This window comes from Dendrobium catenatum, unplaced genomic scaffold (assembly GCF_001605985.2).
Source record: "Dendrobium catenatum unplaced genomic scaffold, ASM160598v2 fragScaff_scaffold_925, whole genome shotgun sequence".
In the NCBI taxonomy this organism is placed as follows: Eukaryota; Viridiplantae; Streptophyta; class Magnoliopsida; order Asparagales; family Orchidaceae; genus Dendrobium; species Dendrobium catenatum.
This window is the reverse complement of record NW_021319387.1, coordinates 99,176-121,390: the sequence shown is the minus strand read 5'-3', so window position 1 is coordinate 121,390 and position 22,215 is coordinate 99,176. Positions and strand designations below refer to the sequence as shown.

Genomic DNA, 22,215 nt, shown 5'->3' with positions numbered 1-22,215 from the left:
TTGAAAAATAATTATCATAATATTTAGAATTATTCTTTTTTGTTAATTTAAATTAATTAATTTAATAACTTATTATCAAATTAAATTAAATATTATTAAACTAAAATAAATAAATGGTTTTAATGATTATTGTTATGTTACATTAAATAGTTTAAATTAATTAAAAATAAATATTGTTAAATTAAATTAACTAATTTAATAAGGGTAGAATTTGAGTAATTTTTATTTATTTTTCTAACAACAAATTTTCGAAGAAAATCCACTGAATTTTTTTTTTCAATTTTGCCGGTATTTATTTTTCTACGCATGTTTTCTTGAAGAAAAATGTTTTGTCGGAATTCCACCAAAAACTTATTTTCCCAGTAATTTCACATTTTCTGATGAATATAGCCATCGAAAATGAGCGTTTTTTATAGTAAACTAAGCGCTGATGGTAGGCAGCCGCTTATTTTTGTTATTTTTTGTCTTTGTTAGTACCTTGTGATTGTTTCATGTTCATTTTACATCTTATTAAATTTCCTATGTTTAAATTAATGCATATTATTCTTTATTGCACTTGATTTCCTATTTAGTCAAAATAAAAATTATAATTAAAAATTAATATCCAACTTAAATGTGAAAAGGATTTGGGAGACCCATACACGAATAGAGATCTGCCTTAAAATAATAAAGTAGGAGAACATCTAGAAGTTAAAACGGCTGATTACTTCATTTGTTTTTAAATATTTTAATGACAAAAATATCCCGCGTTTGTGGAAGTCCACAGTCCACACTCCGGCCTGCCTTCCTTGGAGAAAATCTAGGGTTAAGGAAGTCATGGCTGCCACTTTCGTAGGTTTCCAGGCGATTACTGCCTTGCATCTCTCCTCGACTAAGTTGGTCAACTTATCAGAGAGTCACCGGAGCTTAGGCTTCCGCCGTCGGCATCGCGGCTGCAGATGGAAAGCTATGGTTCAGCAGCAAACCTACCAAGGAGCCTCCGCGAACTATGCCAAAGAAATGGAGAGGCTCTCCGCGAAGGAATCTCTTCTCCTAGCTGTGAGTTCAGTTTTCCCATTACTTCTAGAGTCTAAGAGATCCTTTGCTTCATCTTGATTAGTGCAAGCGCCAGTGGAATGCTTGTTTACTTGGTTTCATAAACTGGGTGGAGTTTGATCTTCCCGTGTAATTAAATCATTAGGTAAATTATTTGCTAATTAAGCTAGCTTCTAATTATATTGTTTATCCTTATAATTTATTGGTTGTAATTACAATTAAAATTGATAATACTTGACATGCAGATTAAATTCAAAACATAAATTATATTTAGGTTTTTAATACACTAACTGCCTTAAACTCTTGATTGTGTTGCCAAACGATTGAACAGGATTTACCAGTTATCTTGACAGTTTCAGAATTCAACATAGCCAGGATTTATTAGATCCGGATTTATAGGATTTACTAAATCCTACTAAAGTTAATTCCTAATTGTTGCTAAACAGGCCCTGAGATTAATTTTTCAGCTTTGTTTGCTTCAACATGCTTGGCTTTTGTGGTAATTCTGATGTTTGACATGGTTTTGAATATCCTTGAAAGAGCGGAGAGCATACCAGTAACGTAGGAGCCAGAATGAATCCTAACGGGGTAGGCAGGAAAAGTGGTAGAGGCTAAATGTAACATGCCCATAAATCATTAAAACTGGTTTAGTTTGTCTATCTAAACTAAATGCAGATTTGGACACTTTTTTCTCCAATCTGTAATAAATATAGGGGAAATAGCAATGGAAGATTTAAAAATCTAACTCCAACTGTTTGGGGTTTTGGCTAGTGATTGATGGTGATATTGATGTAAAGCTCATGCTATGTAAAAAGTTTGATTTCTCAACTACCTGTTTCCATCTCATGCTTTATATGTTTTGAATTTGCTTTTGGCTTTTTGTGTGTGATTGTCTATTTTCTTAGTAGATTAGCTTGTTTTTGGTAGTATGCTTCTTAGATGGATCATTATCCTATCTTTTCCTACAAATCTCTGAGGTTTTTGAATGACTTTTCAGTTTAAGGATGCTGGGGGTTTTGAATCTTTAATCAGTGGGAAAACGACTGAAATACAACAAATAGATGTTAATGAGAGAGTTGTTGGCCTCGAACGATTAAATCCTACTCCTCGTCCCACTACGTAAGTTTTGTTATAATAATAGCTTATGCTTTTTCTATTGTGAACATGCAGTCTGTGGGTGAATAATTTGTATTTTGTTCACAGCTTTCTTAGTCTAGCTAATGCTTTTAAACATTTGAGTATATATACTCCAATTGTATTTCTTCTTTTTCATATGTTTATGGATGCGAAACTTTATTTTTCTCTTACAATGTTACTTTTATTCTAATTTATCAGGTCACCTTTTCTTGAAGGTCGATGGAATTTTGAGTGGTTTGGTGCTGGCAGCCCTGGGTTGCTTGCTGCGAGATTTTTGTTTGAGTAGGTATTTATTTACATGCAATAATTAATTGAGTTTTTGACAAATTTATGTCATTTTTCTTGAAGGATATTAAGCAATTTTTTATTTTACTTATTTGTACTAAATTGTAATGAACATTGATCAAAATGATTCTGATTTCTAAATTTAAATTTTCTTAATGAAGGAAATTGTTTCTTTAATCCCATTTATGTAATTTCATGGTTCTTCTGTAGGAGGACTCCATCCGCAGTAGCCAATTTGGTAGGTTTGGATGCACAGATCAAAGATGGATATGCCAAAGTCGCAGCGAATTTGAAGTTTTTTAATTCAGTAATCCTCAGAATGATTCTTTCTGCCAGTATTAGATTATTTATTCACGTGATGCATGGCTGTTGATGGAATTTTCTGTTGCTTTTGTTCATCTATGGTTTAGCAATTTCATTATGCTTCATTTTTCTTTCCTTCTATGGCTGACGCATATGTTCTATATTATTATTGGAGAAGTTATACATAGACATCCAAATAATTATTTCCTGCATCATATGATGGTACCTACTATGATGCAGAGACACTTCACAAGTTACAAAATATGTCCTTTTCCATCACATTATGCTACCTTTACAAGTTAAATAGAGTTGCAGTGATGATCCGAAATAAGGAAGAGACGGAGTCCAAGTGTACCCTAGGATCCTCGTTTTCATCTCAATTTCTTTCTCAGTGTAGCGCTCCCCCCCTATCCATCTTCTCATAACATTTCTTGAGAAATGTTATCAATGATCTGCTCTATTGCCTTGTCACAGCCCACCAATTGCACATGCCAATCTTCCTAATTTCAATCAGTTGTGGCTTGTCAGGCCTTCACATGAGCTGTTGTGATCTGCCATTAATTGCCTACATGCATCGATCTTCCTTGTTGCAATTGGCCACAACCTGTTAGGCCATTACACATGCCATCATAATCCACCATTTATTTTTGCTCTTCCCTATTGCAACCAGTCATGACCTATTAGGAAGTCACGCAAGCCATTGCAATTTTGTAATCAACCTCAGTGTTCCCTATTTTTGTTGGTTCCGGTGTTTGCTTCTGATCTTCATTGCTTGCTGCTAATCCAACAATTCTGTAATGATCCAACCAATATTTGCTTTAGGTTTTGAGAACCTAATTTAAGTTTTTTTTTTCTTACTTTTATTTGATCCTAAGAACTATATTGATATTTACCTTTAGGCTTTATTTACTTTTTTTATTTGCTTGCTTTCATGGCAGGGAGATGAAGATATTGTGATGACTTTTGTGCATGATTTTAGTATTAAATTATTGCTTTCATGATTTTGGGATTCTTGCATTTGATCCATAATTCTCTCAATTTGTGCATGCTATTATTGTGTATTATTGTATGAATATTTTCATGGTTTTGAGATTTCTATACAGACACATGTGCATAGATGTGCACGCACGTGCACACATTTACGCTCACGCAAAATATGCGAAAATGCACACGTGCATACACATGCATGCACACATACACACATGCACATGTACGTTCCCACACATGCACCCACATAAGTATGTGCACAAACATGCACATACGCCCTCGCGCCAGCATGCGTTCTAGTGCAACTACCAATCATTTTTGGTCCACTCGAGTGATTAGGATTTTTTGATGGAGAGTTTTCTTATTTCGCTTCTTTAGTTGGTAATGAGCTTTTGAAGTTGTATATATATATATATATATTCTTGTTGATAAGACTAGAGATAGTTGAAGGAAGACTTGAATTATGAAGGTCAACCTTAGAGTCTAAAACCGAATACATAGTGTTATTTTAATAGTAATAGATCTAGTGGGGGTATTAAGACTTTGGGCGATCAAACCATAAAAAAGAGTACATATTTTAGATATCTCGGGTCTATTGTTCAAAGTGATTGTAAAATAGATGTGGATATTATTTGTAGAATTCAAGTTGGATGGTTTAAGTGGAGGAATGCATTCGGCCTGCTGTCTGATAGAAAAGTACCCCTCAAACTTAAGGGAAAAAATTTATAAGATGGTGGTGAAACCTGCAATGCTTTATCATGTAGAATGCTGGCCTTTAAAAGAGAAACATAAAATTAAGTTAAGTGTTGCAGAGACGAGGATGCTCAAGTGTATGAGTGGCTTTACTCTAAGAGACAAAATGTGAAATGAGTATATATATGAAAAGGTTTGAATAACTCCAGTGACATATAAGATTAGAGAGCTTCCTTAGAAGGTTTGGTCACATAAAACCTCGTCCTTCTAATGACCTGGTTAGAAGAATATATGTATTAGATTTAACTTATGTTAAGAAATGGTAGAGGTAGACCTAAAAGACTTGGTTAGAAAGTGTTAAAATCTAGTCATTCAACGCAAATAAGATCCAACCACTACAATGCATGATCTGTGGGACGCATGACTCACGCCCGAATTCTTTCCATGTTCAGGTAGCTGATTTAGGAAGAGGATTCTATTAGAGTTATTATGTAGTTAGTATGTAATTATTTGTTTTTGTATCAAAATTTCTTATATTGATCTATAAATAGGGAAGAAATCATGGAATAAAGTAAGCTTTTCTTCTCAAACCTCTGATTTCTAACATGGTATCAGAGCCAATGGCCTTTATTGCCGTTATGGAAAGATCATAAATCGGAGGAAGAAAAGAAGAAGAAATCGCCTTGCCGAAGACGGAAGCCCTAGCCGACATCCCGATCCAAGTATTGTAACTTCCGAACCGACATGAAGGAGAAGTCGTCAAAGTAGCATAGTCGAACAACCATGAAGGAGCCGAAGAAGCACCTTCTGAGAAGCAACAAAACCGAACAACCCCGACGACTCCTGCTCGGAGGAGGACGCGCGCCCAAAGTCGAACAACAACGACGCCAAAGGAACGTAGTCGAACAATCATGAAGGAGCCGAAGAAGCACCTCCTACGAAAGCAACGAAGCCGAACAGCCCCGACGACTCCCGCTCGGAGGATGATGCGCGCCTGGACTGAATATCTTCTGTTTTTTTTTTGTTCCGCTCAAATCCGCAGAAACACCCCTCTCAAATACCTAGGATAGGCCGAAAGAAGTAAGAAATCTTAAATCAAACTTGATTAAGACCCGATATCAGCCTTTATTGCTGATATAATCAAATCAGCCTTTATTGTTGATATAACAACACAATGTCTAGAGAAAACTCATCCCAAAGTCTCAATGGAGAAGACATTAAAAGACTTAGACAACTCCTGGTATCCCATGAAAAACCACCTGCATCTCCCTCTCTTTCACTTTCAGGTAAGTTTCCCAAATTCATTGGATTAAGTACCTTTAGAAATCATTCGAAAGGAATATGGATCATTGACTCAGGAGCCACATATCACATGACTAACTCCACTACCCACTTCATCAATTATGATCCTTGCCCAATAGATAAGAAAATCATCGCTGCTGATTGTTTTTTTGTTAAAGTAGAAGGTCAAAGAGACATACCCTTATCCCATTCCCTCACTCTAAAAAATGTGCTCAATGTTCCTCAATTATCCACAAATCTTATATCCATACAAAAACTTACCAGGGACCATATGCCAAGCTTTATTTAGCCATACTTTTTGCTTATTTCAGGACCATGGATCGGGGAAGATGATTGGACTTGCTAAGGAGAGAGGTGGACTGTACCACCTGGAAGAGCTAAACAAATCTAAAAATAGCTACTATATCTTATCTCTCGTTGACAAGATATCTACTATCTGGCTTAATCACTTCAGATTAGGACATCCATCAGTAGAAGTCTTGAAACACATTTATCCAAAACTTTTTCATAAATTGGAAAATGAAAAATTTCATTTTGAAACATGTGAATTAGCCAAACATAAAAGAACATCTTTTTCAAACAAGAATGAGAGATGCAATACTCATTTCTATCTCATTCATAGTGACATATGGGGACCCTAAAAAATCCCCAACATCTCTGGGGCTCGCTGGTTTTTATCTTTCATTGATGATTGTACTCGAGTTTCTTGGATCTATCTTATAAAAAATAAATCAAATGTTAACACCATTCTTCCAATTTTTCACATCATGATCTAGAATCAATTCGGGGTCAAATAAAGAGATTTCGTTCATACAATGCTAAAGACTACTTTAACCAAACCCTACACTCTTACTTTCAGAGTGAAGGTATCATCCACGAGTCCTCCTGCGTTCATACCCCACAACAAAATGGGGTTGTGGAAAGGAAAAATTATCAACTCCTAGCCTCCACTCGTGCCTTCATACTCCACCATACTACACCCAAATCCTACGGGGGAGAAGCTCTCCTAACCATCACCTACCTCATAAACCGACTACCCTAAAAAATCTTGGGGATGAAAGCTCCAAATGATATTTTGTCCACCTTTTATCCCGAATTTTAAACCCATAATAACCTTACACCCAGAATCTTTGGGTGCATTGCCTATATTCACATACACAATTAGAACAGAGGAAAACTAGATCCAAGGGCACTCAAAATGTATCTTCATTGGATACACTTCCACCCAAAAAGGGTACAAATGCTATCACCCCCTATAAAGAAAATGCTTGTATCCATTGATGCCATTTTTGATGAGCACAACTCCTACTTTACTAAACCTCATCTTCAGGGGGAGATTGAAAAAAGTGAAGATGATGAAAATATGCTTGCCCCTCTTGACCTTCCACATCAAACCAATCCTCCTGAAATTCAAAATAGGGAAGCTGAAGACAAAACTATCCTTAGATTTTGGAAGTTTTATTCTAGGTATACAAGTTCAACCTGTGCTTTGAAGCAGATTCAAGAATCTGAATCATCTCCTGAAAGTAAGGTAAACTCTCCACCTCCCTTATATCCTATACCAACTCTATATCCTTGTAATAATTTTTCCTCCCTACACAAAAACTTCTTTGTTACACTAGATGTAATTCATATTCCTAATTATATTTCTGAGGCACTATCTGATGAAAATTAGAAAAATACAATGAAAGATGAAATGCAGGCGTTAGAAAAGAACAAGACGTGGGAGATCATCAATCTACCGACAGGAAAAAAACCAGTCGGCTGCAAATGGGTGTTCTCTATAAAATACAAAGCTGATGGCACACTGAAAAGATACAAAGCATGACTAGTGACAAAAGGGTACACTCAGATATATGACATTGGCTACCAGGAAACTTTTGCACCAGTAGATAAGATGAACACTGTCAGAATTCTACTCTCAATAGCAGCTAAATACAATTGACATCTGGAACAATTGATTGTAAAGAATGCATTCTTACATGGAGATCTGGAAGAAGAAATATTTATGAAAATACCACCAGGATTTAAGGAAAATTCTAGTGGTAACAAGGTATGCAAATTAAAAAAAGTCCTATATGGGCTCAAACAATCACTAAGGGCCTGATTTGGAAGATTATCTAAATTCATGCTCCTTAATGGGTATAAACAAAGCCAAAGAGATCATACACTATTCTTTAAACATTCAGACTCAGGGGGAGTCACAATATTGTTAGTGCATGTGGATGATATCATTTTGACTGGAAATAATGCAAAAGAGAAAGATAGTTTAAGAAAAAGCCTTACCAAAGAGTTTGACATCAAAGAATTTGATAGACTAAAATACTTTCTTGGAATCAAAGTAGCTCACTCCAGCAAAGGAATTTTCATCTCACAACAAAAGGACATTAAAGACCTTTTGAAAGAAACATGAAAACTAGCCTGTAAGCCAGTACCAACACCAGTAGAATAGAATCTCAAATTAGGAGAAGCTAAAGAAGACCCAGATGAAAATAAAGGAGCCTACTAAAGACTTGTAGGAAAATTGATTTATCTTTCCCACACCAGACCAGATATAACATTTGTTGTCAGTATGGTCAGTCGGTTTATGCAAAATCCAAAACAGGTCCATATGCAAGCAGTAGACATAATACTGCACTACCTTAAAGATAACCCAGGAAAAGGGATTCTCTTTAGAAGAGACTAAGAAATAACCATAGAGTCATACACCGATGCTGATTATGCAGGATTACTAGTAGATAAAAGATCTACTTTTGCGTACTGCACCTTCACACACCTAGATATCATTAATTGTTCTAAGAATATTTCCTAATAATATTTACACCCACTAAAATTACATATGATATTATTGTTATTTGTTATTGTAATCGTATGTTCCTTATCCTAAACTTTTCATTTAGTTGCATACCCATCATAAATGCAAATATGATACTACTCTTGCAATACAGGCTGATCATTGTGCTTGTTCTGACATGCAGATAGAAGGCAAGTTCCTCCTTACGTCCAAATTGTCTGTAGAGGGACCTACACGTATGAAAGAAGAATATACGGAAGGGCTCGTAGAACCACCTACAGTAAGTGAACAGGCTATCCCAGAGCAACTAAAGGGTGCATTTGGACAAGCAACCAATACACTACAACAACTCCCAGCTCCTATAAAGGATGCATTTACCAATGGGCTGAAACTTCCACTCAGTAAGAACTCTATTCCAAACCTCTTCAGCTGTTATAGGAATTGTTTTCCCTTAAAATTAGCTAAAAAGGTTGCAACTTTGACTAATTTAAATTTAGGCACTACAGCTGCATAAAGTGTCATAATGTTGCTTAAAAATGTTTCCTACTGAAGGTTAATTTAAACTTAACTATTTGAACGACCATACCAAAGGTTATTCTGGTCCTTTTCCTAATCCACAATAACAGTCCTTTGTCCATTTAAGCCTATTGATGGATATTCAGAATGAGCATGACAAATGAGAAAGTCTAAATTAAGCTCATTCGAAGGAGTTGCTTGATTTTGTGGAAAAGGATTACCGGGAATAGGATGCATGGAAAGCTAATGCTGACATTATTCTTCGTTGCTCTTAACAGTTGGTATACTTTGTTTAGCCAGCAGCATGGTCAACCGGAAAGGAATAATGGTGAGATCAAAATTTTCGAGGGTGGGAACATGGAGCCGGAAGAAAGATTTTGAAAGAGAGAAAATTTGAATTGTATATCCTTGAGCAAAATTGCCTGATATTTAGGTGTTTGGTTCTCTGCATATGCAGTACCAATCTATAACTTACCTGGACCTAAAGCAATGACCAAATACAATGCAACATAAGATTTTTGAAATTCACAAACATGGAAACAATATAAGGATTAAAGAGGTAACTGCCTATAGATAGTTGTTCGGCAAACAAGTAACATGATTTAGAGACTAGCTGAAAATCTAAGTTTACAGTACATGCCATACAAATAAGAATGATAATCATGCATGAATCCATAGAAAGATTTGATGAGTTGAGCTTTGGCCTAGCACAGGTAGCCTGGACTTCAACTAGTGTTTGGGCTAGTGATTATGGACCAAGAAAATTAATCAAAATTTAAAGTAGATGGAAAGAAGGATTTGATTACCATAAAAAAAGATACAAAATGGGGATTCACTCAACCAAAATTAAAGGGATCTGCTCACTCATAATATCTGCAGAAGTACTCACCCAAGGGCTTTCTCTCATGTGGGCTCCGAAAATTCGGCCCCGGCCTCCGCTCGCTTTTCTTTTTACTCGGCATGGGAGTTTTAACGGACTAAGTTCCGGGATAAATTTTGGAAGGCAGATGGATTGTAGATAAGACACTACCCAGAGATTTCGCCCTCATTTTGTGAGGATTTTATGATTTGAGTTTTTGAATCCACCTTAGCTAACAGAGGGCTTTGTGCCCTATCAATCATATCCTATTGATTCATATCTCAAGGATTTGATGCCATTAAGGTGCGTGTTGGCTCTGGCCATAACCGGTATTTCGTGGTGGCATTTGGCGGCAAAACCACTCGGTTCAGAGGGCCCCGGGTCATAACCGTTTATCCTGTGGTGCCATTTGGCGGCAAAACCGCCGGTTAGAGGACACGTACCACGTCCTTACTAGCAAGAGATTGTTTGAGAATGGATCCTAGTGATATTCACGACCAGGCATTAGCTCTTTGTGAGATGAAGTAATTTTTTAGATTTGTCCACCTCGGCAAACTGTTGCGGAGGGTGGATGGATGGATTTTGCTTTAAGTAGTGGGATGGATAGTTTCATTTTTAAATGTTTTTGGGATTTTGGGATTTTTGTGGAGTTTTGGATTTTTATGGGTATTTTGGGTGAAGCTTTAGAATATTTGAAATTGATTTTGGATATTTGGGAGACATTTGAAAATATTTGGGAACCCCTCCGGTTGAGATCTGCATTCAACACGGTTATCATCGGGGTGTTCGGGGTCATTTTCCTTTATTGATTGAACCCTGTCAACTCTATCGAATTATCAATAGAGGATCGGATTTCGTATGCTTTATGCCCTTATTAGTGAATTCATATTGTTATAGACCTTTGAAGGCCTAATATGAATGTATTAAAGCAAATACATCGGTCGCCACAACCGTGTATTTGTTTGAAGGTTCGAACCATGTCGATTCCTATTGATCCATATAGAAGGATCGGGTTCGAACTTGAATTCACTTATCAACCGGCCCAGCATCCCTAGCCGTCACGTGTGTATTTATAACACGCTCGCAGGGGCCCATGCGGGTTTTAGGGCATTTTATGATTAAACCCTGTCGACTTCTTTTTACCTGCTAAGGAAGATCGGATTTAAAATTTGATAACCTGCGCAGCATCCCTAGACGTCACGTGTGTATCAATAACACGCTCTTCGGGGTCATGCGGGTGTTTTGGGACATTTTGTAATTATTTATTGAACTTTGTCGACTCCTATTTACTTACTTAGGAGGATCGGGTTTAAATTTAATAACCCGCGTAGTATCCATATACGTCACGTGTGTACTAATAACACGCTCGTCAGGGCCCATGCGGGTGTTGATTGTATACTCTCTTTTAGTGTACCTAAGTGTGTACAAACTACAGTGCATGTGCGAGGGTATTTTAGAATATTCGTGAAATGCCTTTTGTTCGCTTCCAAAAACGTCGTTTTAATAGCAAGAGCTCATTTCAACTAAGGCGAGGTCTGTGAAGATGCTCAGCAGGATTTCCGGGAATAGACGCATAAAACAGAGAAATTTAAGGGATTTTAATGGGATTTCATCAGAAATTTTTAGAGGTTTGAGGTTTTGCATTTAATTATGATTTGATTTTACATTTAATTTGGAAATTTTTGGTTAAATACGTTGGCCAAGCTAATAATAACATGCTATTATAAGCAATGTCATTAATTATGTTGATAGCAACACCGTAATAAAAAAATGTAACTCCGATTTTGTGCATTGTCTTGAAATTTGTGTAACCTCGTAATGCGTGTCAGTCTTGTCGAACAATCGAGATTAAACAAATTGATAGTGCATTTAAGGTATTGATGATGTTCTGATCTCAATGACGCAGTCCATTTTATGATCGGAGTTCATTTGAGTATCGTAGAGGCCTTATTTTCCTTGTAATGCATGCCTTCTTAACTTATTTAAATCGCCATTTGAAATTTGCAACACCACCTCAAACGATCCAATTTGATCAAATAAAATGTAGACTCTTAATGCCGACGACGTTCCGGACGCAATGACACTGTCCGTTTGTCGATCGGACGTCGTCCGAGCGTCTTCGAAGCCTCGTTTCCGTCGTAACGTAGGCCTTTATATCATATTTGCATCGCTTAGAAATTCACCACCATCTCGGATGATCCAAATTTATTAAATAAAATGTATATCCTTAATGTCGACGATGTTCCGGACGCAATAACGTTGTCCGTTTGTCGATCGGACGTCGTCCGAGCGTCTTCGAGGCCTCGTTTCCGTCTTAACACAGGCCTTTATATCATATTTGCATAGCCTAGAAATTCACCACCATCTCGAATGATCCAAATTTATTAAATAAAATGTATATTCTGAATGGGGACGACGTTTCGGACGCAATGGCATTATCCATTTATCGATTGGACATCATTTTGTCTCCGTAGAGGCAAATTTCCTCGATATGCGCATCTTTGTATTACATTGGGATTCGTGCCACCAATCTAGATACTCCAAATTGAATAAACAAAATACAATTTTCATAGGTTGGCAACATTCGGGATGCAACGATGAAGTCTGTTCGTCGATCGGGATTGTTTGATCAGTCTTGCGCTTTAATTTCGGGTGTCGGTCGTCTCGTTTGACCGATCTCGTCTGATTCAATTGCGAGCGCCTCGACCCAGTAGAGTTCAGTGTCCTGATCGCAACGATGCCATCCATTTGGCATTCAGAGGTCATTTGACCCTTCAAATGATGCGTCGTACCAACCCGTGCGCTGCTCGATCCGCCACTTTTGTTCTTTTGGCGTGTAGTTTAAATTATATGGGTCAACATCTCAGTAAAATTGGGAATTACTCACTCAAATATAAGGGGACTTGCTCACCCATTACATTCAAGGAGTCAATTGCCTGTTACATTAGGGAATTAATCAATCTAATTAGCGGAATTTCTCACTCTCTCATCCTTATGTTATCTCGAAATCGTTCCTCATCCTCATCCTTGCCTTTGCTTCAAAAATAAACTATTAGCCTATAAATTCGATGATTTTTCTGTGGTAGGTGGTGGTTGTGAAGTATAGTTTAACACGTTAATTGGTGGTGATAGATGATGATTCGGAAGAACGATTAATTTCCAAGGAATATATCCGAAAATGCCTATTTTTCTTGGTGGATTAGATTTCAATAGGATCTAATATACTATTCCAGGTGGTGATTTAGGCAGAATCTAATAGTTCCATCAGTTGATTTGAATTTTTCAGTTAAGATATGCTTGTATATACTTGTTTTGGACTTGAACTAATTTTCTCCTGGGATTAGAAGTAGATTTTGGCTTGGAGCCTAAACCTCTTTTTCATTCTTTATTCTCTTACAGAGGAATTAGGTGGTTTATGATGATGGATAGAGATGAATAATAACTCCATGGAGATGTAATGATGGTCATGAAGTACAATAATCTATTATCAAGCATTGCCATGGTAATTAATTACGCTCAAATAAAAATTTTCCTCCCTTATCTGCATGATTGGCCCCTTCCTTATATTGTAACTATTTGATGAATGAGCACTCAAAATAAGTCAAACAATTTTCAAACATGTATGGTTGGTCGCCCTTCAATTCAAATCCATATGTGGACAATTTTGGACTGCTTCTACTTTCCATAAAGACTTGGCCTACCCTTCATATGGAAATCAATATGTGCTTTATATCTAGTGCCACTCTCCTAATACAAGCGGATAGAGGGCGACACCCTGAAACTCCTAAAATTATGAAATATGAATGCAAAAAATCGGAATTCACATAATCGCCACTCACAATAGTTTTGTAATATAACTTTTTGTTGACCGGTGTCCCGAAACAAAAAAAAAAGAAAGAAAAATACCATACCTGCTCTGCCGAAGCCATCCCGCACACGTTGAGCTGTTCGTTTGCACGTCGCACACGTTTGCGACCTCCTCCCACGTCGCATGACCCGCTCGCGTCGATAAAAAGGGAATGGAATGAGGCCTTCGGCCTCCTCTCTCTCGATCTCTCTCCCTTACACGCGCTTCTTCGACTCTTTGTGCTGTTCGACTTCTCTCCTTCGACGACATTCCCCCTAGGTCGGATCGGAAGCAAGGGAGCTCGCTCGCTGAGGTGTAGAGATTGCAAGTGCCGTTTCTTCAGCCCTTCGGTACTGTCCGACCCCGCCCTGACGACAACTTTCCCTTCCAGCTGGATTGAAAGTTATGAATAGTTTGATGGGAAGCAATTGCGGGAGCCCCCTCACCGTGAAGGAAACTTTCTCCCTTCCGATCTCTTCTCCGGATCCCTCTTGGTCGTTCGACTCAGCCCCTTTTGACGACTCTCCCTTCCTGTTAGAGCAGAAGTTACGACATTTTAATAGGAAGCAGTGACGGGATCTCGCTCACTGTGGAGATAGCTTCTCCCTTCCGCGAGCTTCTTCGGCCCCTAGTTGCTGGTCGACTTTTCCCTTCAATGATATTCCCTTCCTGTTTGATCAGAAGCAGCAACAGGAGCTCACTGGCCGTGAGGTTAACTTTCTCCTTATCGTACGCCTCTTCGAGCAGATCCTATTACCGAGCAGCCCTTTAGGCATTTTTAAGTTATTATTATTATTATTATTTATTGTAATTAATTGTATATTAATTTTAATTAATTAAATTTAATTATTATTAATTCTAATTAGTTAATAATAATTATAATTAATTATAATTAATTTAAAAGAAAATAAAACCCTCTCTTATCTCGGCGTGTGTGTCGAGCCGACGAACCACCCATGCACGCTTTTCTCTAGCATGGTGGGAGGGAACTTGGTGCGCCACCTACGACGAGGTAGGTGAACAGCCTTTGACCCAAAATCCTGTCTTCGACGTTCGTGTCGAGCCGGCAAACCATCCATGCACGCTTTTCTCTAGTGTGGTGGGAATCCGGTGCGACACCTACGACGAGGCAGGTAGGCCCTATGCACGCTTTTCTTAGTGTGGCATGGACAACTTTAAGTACCGTACACAGCTCTGTACATGCGGGGAAACAATTGCTTTTCTTGTAACAGGTACTGAAAACCCAGGCACGCCTTTCTCTAGCGTGGCGGGGTTAAAGATTTTATGGCCGTGATGTCCCACGACACTAACTGTGCACGTTTTTCTCTGCGTGGCGGGAGGCCCAATTTTCTATAGTTTTCCCCTAAACGGAGGGAGAAGTCGGGAAGCTGCCGAAATTTCGGGTGAACATATGACTGCACTCAGACCTGATTTGAACTCAAATGAACTAAATGCAAGAGAACTCAAATTTAAACAAACTATAAAAAGAAAACTACCCTTGAACTTGAACTCAAGTTGGACTTGACTTGCATATTGAGCATGACTTGAATATTTTGAACTCAAACAATTACTTGAGTTGGACTACAGGGGACATAGAACTTGAGCTTGCACATTGAGCTTGTGGACTTGATAGAACTCAAACTTGAAAATGGCACAAATAACTAGCTCAAATTATTAGTAAACTACTTGAATCTAAATGAAACAAGGTAGAACTTGAACTTGAGCTGAATTTTAAGTATGACTTGAGCCTTCCAGACTCAAACTCGAATGAATAAGGGACCCATACATGAGTTGGTTACAAACTTTGGCATGGATTAACTTATAACGATCATCTCAATTGGGATGCAAATGAATGAAGATATCAAGCTTAACATACACGAGGAATGATGTGTGGCCTTCACATTAATCCTTGCAAATGAAGGTGACTAAGATGCAACAAATACAAACACTCACGAGTTCTTGCAGGAAGGATATTGCAACATCCTCGTAACCAACATCGAGGTACAAGCAGGCACACTACAAGACCTCAATGCGTACAAACAAATAATGTAGTGAACTCTTGCAACAGTCTTTACGAGATCAGGTGCATCGTACCTGCAAGCATGGTTTAAAATTGTGCAATAAAAGTCACGCCTCAAGGCGCGCCTCAGTGCAATATGGCCCCTTTAAGCTTCAAAGCCCACGCAATAAGTTCAGGTTTTTAGGCTTTCACCTCAAGTTTCTGAGGCGCGCTTTAAGGCACGCCTCACCTCACATTTTTGAGGCGCCGCCTCTAAAAAAAACTAACATAATATATTTTTGTTCAGTTCGGACCCCCCAATTGCCGATGTGGATTTCTTAGTGAGATGTCGACGTGGCATCAACATTTAAATCCTGGTAAAGGTAAAATGGCAGAAAAATTTCACTGTTCACGCTTCATTTCGGTTTTCAACTTCCGGCATACGTTTCAAGAATTCACTCCGGAGCAATTTCAAGCATTCACTAAGTTCTTTCTCAGATGTTGTCACCCCTAAAAAGAAAGGTAATTTGCTAGCATGCATAGATGTCAATGGCGCAAAATAGCGCGCGCCATGAAGCACTGCACGGCGCAGCACACCTACGGCGTTATGTGTATGGCGCGGTGCAAACCTTCAAATTGGCGCGCGCTATTTGCGCTACATGCGCGCCATGGCGCATGACGCACGACGCAAAATAGCACGCTTTTTAAAAATTTTTATTGTAATTATAAATATTTTTATATTTATTTTTTTATTTTTAAGATAATATTTTTTCAAATTTTAAAATATATTAAAAGTGTTAAGATAAATGTTAGATTGCATATTTTTATCTTTTTAATACTATTTATTTTCATTTAAATATATTTGAGTTGTATGAAGATTGACTACTTATTGACTTGAAATTATTAGAGACATGTTAAAGGATAATCTCATTGGAATTTATTGTATGAAGGCATATATTTGATGGAGAACATGAAAGTTGAAGTGACTTTTTTTAGTAATGAACTTGATATAATTGTGACTGAAGTGATATCTTGAGTGGACGTGTTAGTTTTCTTAGCATGTTAGTTAACTAGTACATAGTTTTTAGAATGTGGAAGGATATGTTAGGATAGACAAACATTCCATAGTATAACAAGATTATCTGTTTAAATAATTTGCTTGGATGATTGCTTGAGTAAATTGCCTTGATTGTTATTATAATTCTTGTATAATTTGCGCCAAGTTCAAAATGTTGCGTGCCGCGCCGTGCACTATGTGCCATGGCTCCAATGGGACCTTTGCACCATGGTGCGCCATTCGCCGTTAACAAGTATGCTAGCATGTTTTCTGTAAGTTCTTCGTATTTTATGCTTATGCTATGCGTATGCGTTCAGAGTTTTGAAGTTATTTGTATTTGATACTTACGCTATACGCATGCGTTTTTTCTCGAAACTTTTAAAATGTTTGATACTTTGATGCCATTGTATTTTCTTTGTATTTAGGGTTTATGTTGAAATTTGAAACCTAAACCCTAATTATATTTTAAGTTTTTAACAATTAAACCCTAACAAACTTTTAAAATAGAGTAGTTTGTGCCAATTTTGTGCGTAGGATGTGCATATGGTATGCAGAAGCACTGAGTACTTCATGCGTATGTTGAGCGTATACTGTGCGTACTTGTGCGTATGTTGTGCGTACTCTATGCGTATGTTGTGCGTAATATATGCGTATGTTGTGCGTTCTCTATGCATATGTTATATGTATTTTGTGCGTATCTTTTTTTTTTATTATTTTATATATTTTTAATTTTTATTTTTCAGATATATATTCGTCTTATTACCTATCGATGTTATGTTTCAACCTTTCGAACAATCTGTGATAATTTTGCTCAGCAAATTTCTTCTGAAGTCGTGGACAGATTGAACCGTTTAAAGATCATACAATTTTTGTAATTTTTTAGGTTTGAGCAAAATGTCCCACTTATTTATGAGCTGATCTCAAGGTGAAATATTTCAAAAATAATGTTTTATTCTAAAAGATCAACCTACTGCTTTCACTGCTGATGAAGTAGCAATTCTTACTGGTCTGTTAAATAAATGAGAAGAAATATCCTAGCTTTCCTTAGCACATACATCAGTTACATCATTGGAAATTAAAGCAGACATGCTGGAGTTGAACAAGCAAACCCTTTGGAGACTATGTTAAGAACGTTAATTATGTGTTTATGTTCAAATTTATTTTTTCAACTTAACAATTTTAAAGCCCATCGGTTGCTTCAAAGAATAGCAAATAATGAAGATGATTTTTTGTAAATAAATTAGACGGGGTCGATTAGGGAATTTTTAGTTGGAGAGTTTAATAAGGCCTCCTCCAAAATTTCAAATAAGAAGCCAGCAGGTTACATCAATGATTTTGTACCTCTGCTAATTGTGAGTGCTAAGTGCTAACTATTAAATTTATTCGTAATTTTATTTAATTTTTATAATTCATTTGCTAAAATTTTCTTTTATCTTATGCAGATTTGATTCGTGGAGCATACTTCTATTCATGCTCCTATATATGCTGACAAAATGCCTCGTTTTCTATGATGTGCCGATGATATTGCATAATTATAGAGGTGGTCACTAATTTATTTGTTAATCTAAGGAAAGCCAGATTTTTAATGTTCTCCAGGAGTTTCTTAGGCTGAAATTGATCTGGTTAACATCAGAAAATATCCATCAGACAACCCTCAATCTCTTGATTCCCCTCATGAAATATCCACCCATCAAACCCCCCAATCTCCCCATCATACCCCACCTCCTCAGCAAGACCCCCACCAATCTCCTCAGCAATCACACTTTAGTTTTTCTGCTGAAGCACTGGATTCTCTCTAAGAAAGAATAACTAAATCCTGCCAAGAAACCTGTATAAAACTCTTTATTGAAATTTTAAGGTAGGTTGAGCAGAAAGTTTGAAGATCTAGTTGAAAGAGTAGAAGTTATTGATGCTAAGTTCAATAATTACATTGATCAGAGAAAATTATTTCCTTAGAAACGATCTGTTAGCTATTCTTCATCTTCCAATAAGAAATAGAAATCAGATATCCTTCCCCCCAATAAACTAATCCCCTAAAATGAGTCAATTCCTCAAAATGAGTCAATCTCAGCTGAAATGCAACTAATTCCATACCCAAATTCAAATGAACCACTACTAGTCGTTGACATTCAAATAATTCCTGATTATACAAATGAAATAGTAAATTACAAAGGCATTCTGAGTTCTGAGAAGAGGGCCTATGGATTATTATGTGGTTGACATATCGAAGGATAGACCTCCTATTACATAGAAGATGACCCCAAAAAATGCAAGGGAGGTACGAAGAATAGTGTGTAAAGATATAGGTAGATTCTTCTACGAAAATGCAATTTCATTTAATGTTGCAACATCAGCTGCCTATTACATCATGATTCGTTCAATTGGAGTTTTTGGGAGAGGGTTCAAACTTCCAACCATGTATGATTTGAGAACATGGATTCTCAAGGAGGTGGAAAACACTGATAAAAGCATTGAAGAAATTAAGAGGACTTGGGCCCAAACAGAAGTAACAATTATGTCAGATGGGTGGTCTGATATCAAACATAGAAGTCTGATCAACATCCTTATTAATAATCTTTATGATATCGTGTTTTTAAGGTCAATTGAAGCATTTGACCAGGTCAAAGATGCTGAGTTCATATTTGGATTATTAGATAGCATTCTTGATGAGGTTGAAGAACATTTGGTTGTACAAGTTGTGACAGATAATGCAAGTGTTTATAAGGTTGTAGGTAAAAAATTTATAGAGAAGAGGAAACATCTATACTGGACTTCATGTGCTGCACATTATATATATCCGATTCTTGAGAAGCTTGTGGAGCTACCTCAACATAAAAATACACTTACTAAAGCAAAAAAAATAATAAAGTTTATTTACAACCACTCTTAGGTTCTAGCTCTTATGAGAAAATTTTCAAAAAAAGATATTATAGGGCTAACAATAATAAGATTTGTCACCGCTTACTTGACCTTAGAGAGCATGTTGGATGCTAGACAATCTTTAGAGGCTATGTTCACATCTACACAGTGATTGAGTTGTGCTTGGGCGAAGAAGGTTGAGGAAAAAGAGATTAGAAAAATTGTTTTAAATGACATATGAAAGTTCGTTAGGGATGTTAAGCCCTATAGAACTGGCCCGAGACTAACCAAGAGGGGGGGGGGGGGAATTGATATTTAAAAATTTCTTTAAGCAAAAAGAACGATTATCACAAATCAAATCACCACAAAAACAAGTGCGGAAGAAAATAAATGCGGAAACAGTAAAAACAAGAACACAAGGATTTATAGTGGTTCGGTCAACTCGACCTACGTCCACTCCTCGGAGGCGCCCTCCGAGTATTGCACTACAAACGTGACTCTCCTTTAGCCCCCACAGCTAGGCGGAGAAGCCCTCACAAAAACACCTCCTTTTTGCCACACCCGACAAGACAGAGAACCCAACTCCTTTTGCTTCCTCCTGAAGTAGTCAGAGAACCACGATCACTTGCTGAAACTTGCCTCTCCCAACCCTTCCAAGGATAAGAGACTATAGGGAAGAAGAAGTGGAACAATGCTTGGAGCAACTCTTGTGAATCCCCTCACAAGTTCCCCCTCACAAGATCCTCTCTCTCTCTCTCCCTCTCTTTCTCCCCTTTAGGTTTTCTCAGGTCAAGACAGCAGCCAAGGATATTCAAAAATGTTGAACAAGAGCTCTTAAATGAAAGAGCTTCAAAGGGGCTCATTAAGTGCAAGTTGCCAACTTTATCGTCCAGGACGATATTTAAATCGTCCTAGCCGATCAGTACTAAATATCGTCCTGGACGATTAGTACAAATCTCTTAGGATCGGCCAGAGCATCGCCCTAAATGCAAACTGAACGATTGAAAATTTGCTTGATCGTCCCGGACGATCTCACGATCATCCTGGCCGATCAGTTCAAATCAGAGGAAAATCGTCCAGAGCATCGCCCTGAATTTGAGCTGTCCGATCCAAATCGGCCAGCGTATCGCCCTGAATTTGTACTTGCCGATATTTATCGTCCAGGAGCAACCAAGGGTTTTTGAATGGATCGTCCAGGACGATGTGATCGTATCAATCATCCTTGATTACTCCCATGATTGTCGGATCAATTTAGGCATAATTATACAATATCGTCCAGGCCGATCAAATAATCGTCTTGGCCGATTTTTAAAAATACAGAATACCTAAATTGATCATGGCGGCAATTTCTTTCTGTATTGAGCATATCGTCCTGACCAATACAGATATCGTCCAATCCAATAAGTTAATTACGACTGCCTTAACTAAGAAATCATGATTAGATCTTATGTTTTGAACTCGATCGTCCGGGACGATATAAATATCGTCCGGGACGATGTGAGTGAAAACACAAGTTTTAAATCTCTCAAGTGTGTGTGTGTAGGGTTACTTAACATCAGTCACTTCAAACAATTACAATTGACTCAAGAAAGAAAAAAGAAAAATAAAGACTGATTCAACCCAAATCTTCCCAATCTTGAGCTGATTCTGATTTCCGTCCGATCTTTGATTTCTGAAATGTCAGTAGTAACAGACAGTTGAAGAAAAGCAAGAGTGTTTGCCAAATCATCAAGACATAGTCCATAAAATTGAATTTGCAACAATCTCTCCCTTTTTGATGATGACAAAAAACTATGACAATTATTTTAAAAACAACAGTGTAAACTATGGAATCGAAAGTGTAAGCAAACATCCTAAACTACTCCCCCTTTTGACATCTCAAAAAGGAGGAAACGAAGAAAGCAAATCAAAAGAATTTTTTTTTAACCAAGGCATGAATATGATGTAGCATTCCATGTGATTGATTTTTAAAAACTTATGAGTTAATGAGTTAACATCATTTATAATCCAAAGAACGGTAGAATATCCGATTATGGTTACCCTTATCTCGGACTTTCTTTTAGGTTAGAATCGTCTTTTGAAATCAATGACCTAACTCAAAGAAAACCAATTGGATATGAGATAAGGATCCCTTCATCACTTGGTTTAAAAAAAATATATCTCATAGAATAATGAACCAAAGTAAATTTGTCACAATTGCAAAACAATCGAAATCAAGCCTTTGATACATGAAAACTTCTAAGTTTTTAAAAGATTTGAAAAGAGAGAAGAGCTTGTCTTTTAGTGGGCTCATTTTATGCCTCTTGTCGGTTGATTGGTGCTTTGCGCATCTTTTGCTTTTTGATATATTTTTTTTCAATTTGGCGTCATTGCGCATCTTTTGTTGGCATCATTGGCCATTTTATTTATGTTTTTTTTGCAAGCTCCATTCTACTTTATAACTCTTAAAAAGAATTCTTAGTTGTGAGTATATCTTCTAGATATTAGAGAATAGGGGCTCTCTCTCTAACATAGAGAAGAACTATTCACAAAACAGAATCAA

General features: G+C 37.2%; 1 protein-coding gene across 2 annotated transcripts in view; it reads left to right on the top strand.

Annotated features, from left to right (window-relative positions):
- Nucleotides 1-718: 718 nt before the first annotated feature.
- The window catches only part of LOC110106462 (probable plastid-lipid-associated protein 13, chloroplastic), a 33,776-nt gene continuing 12,279 nt past the window's right edge, over nucleotides 719-22,215 (top strand). The window contains exons 1-5 of one of the 2 annotated variants that reach the window (XM_020836387.2): nucleotides 719-1,038; nucleotides 2,033-2,154; nucleotides 2,371-2,454; nucleotides 2,668-2,695; nucleotides 8,721-8,937. In XM_020836387.2, coding sequence (XP_020692046.1) covers nucleotides 817-1,038; nucleotides 2,033-2,154; nucleotides 2,371-2,454; nucleotides 2,668-2,695; nucleotides 8,721-8,937 — 673 coding nt within the window. In that variant the 5' untranslated portion in view covers nucleotides 719-816. Of the gene's footprint in view, nucleotides 1,039-2,032; nucleotides 2,155-2,370; nucleotides 2,455-2,667; nucleotides 2,765-8,720; nucleotides 8,938-22,215 lie in introns of both variants that reach the window. The other variant, XM_020836386.2, reaches the window with a different exon arrangement.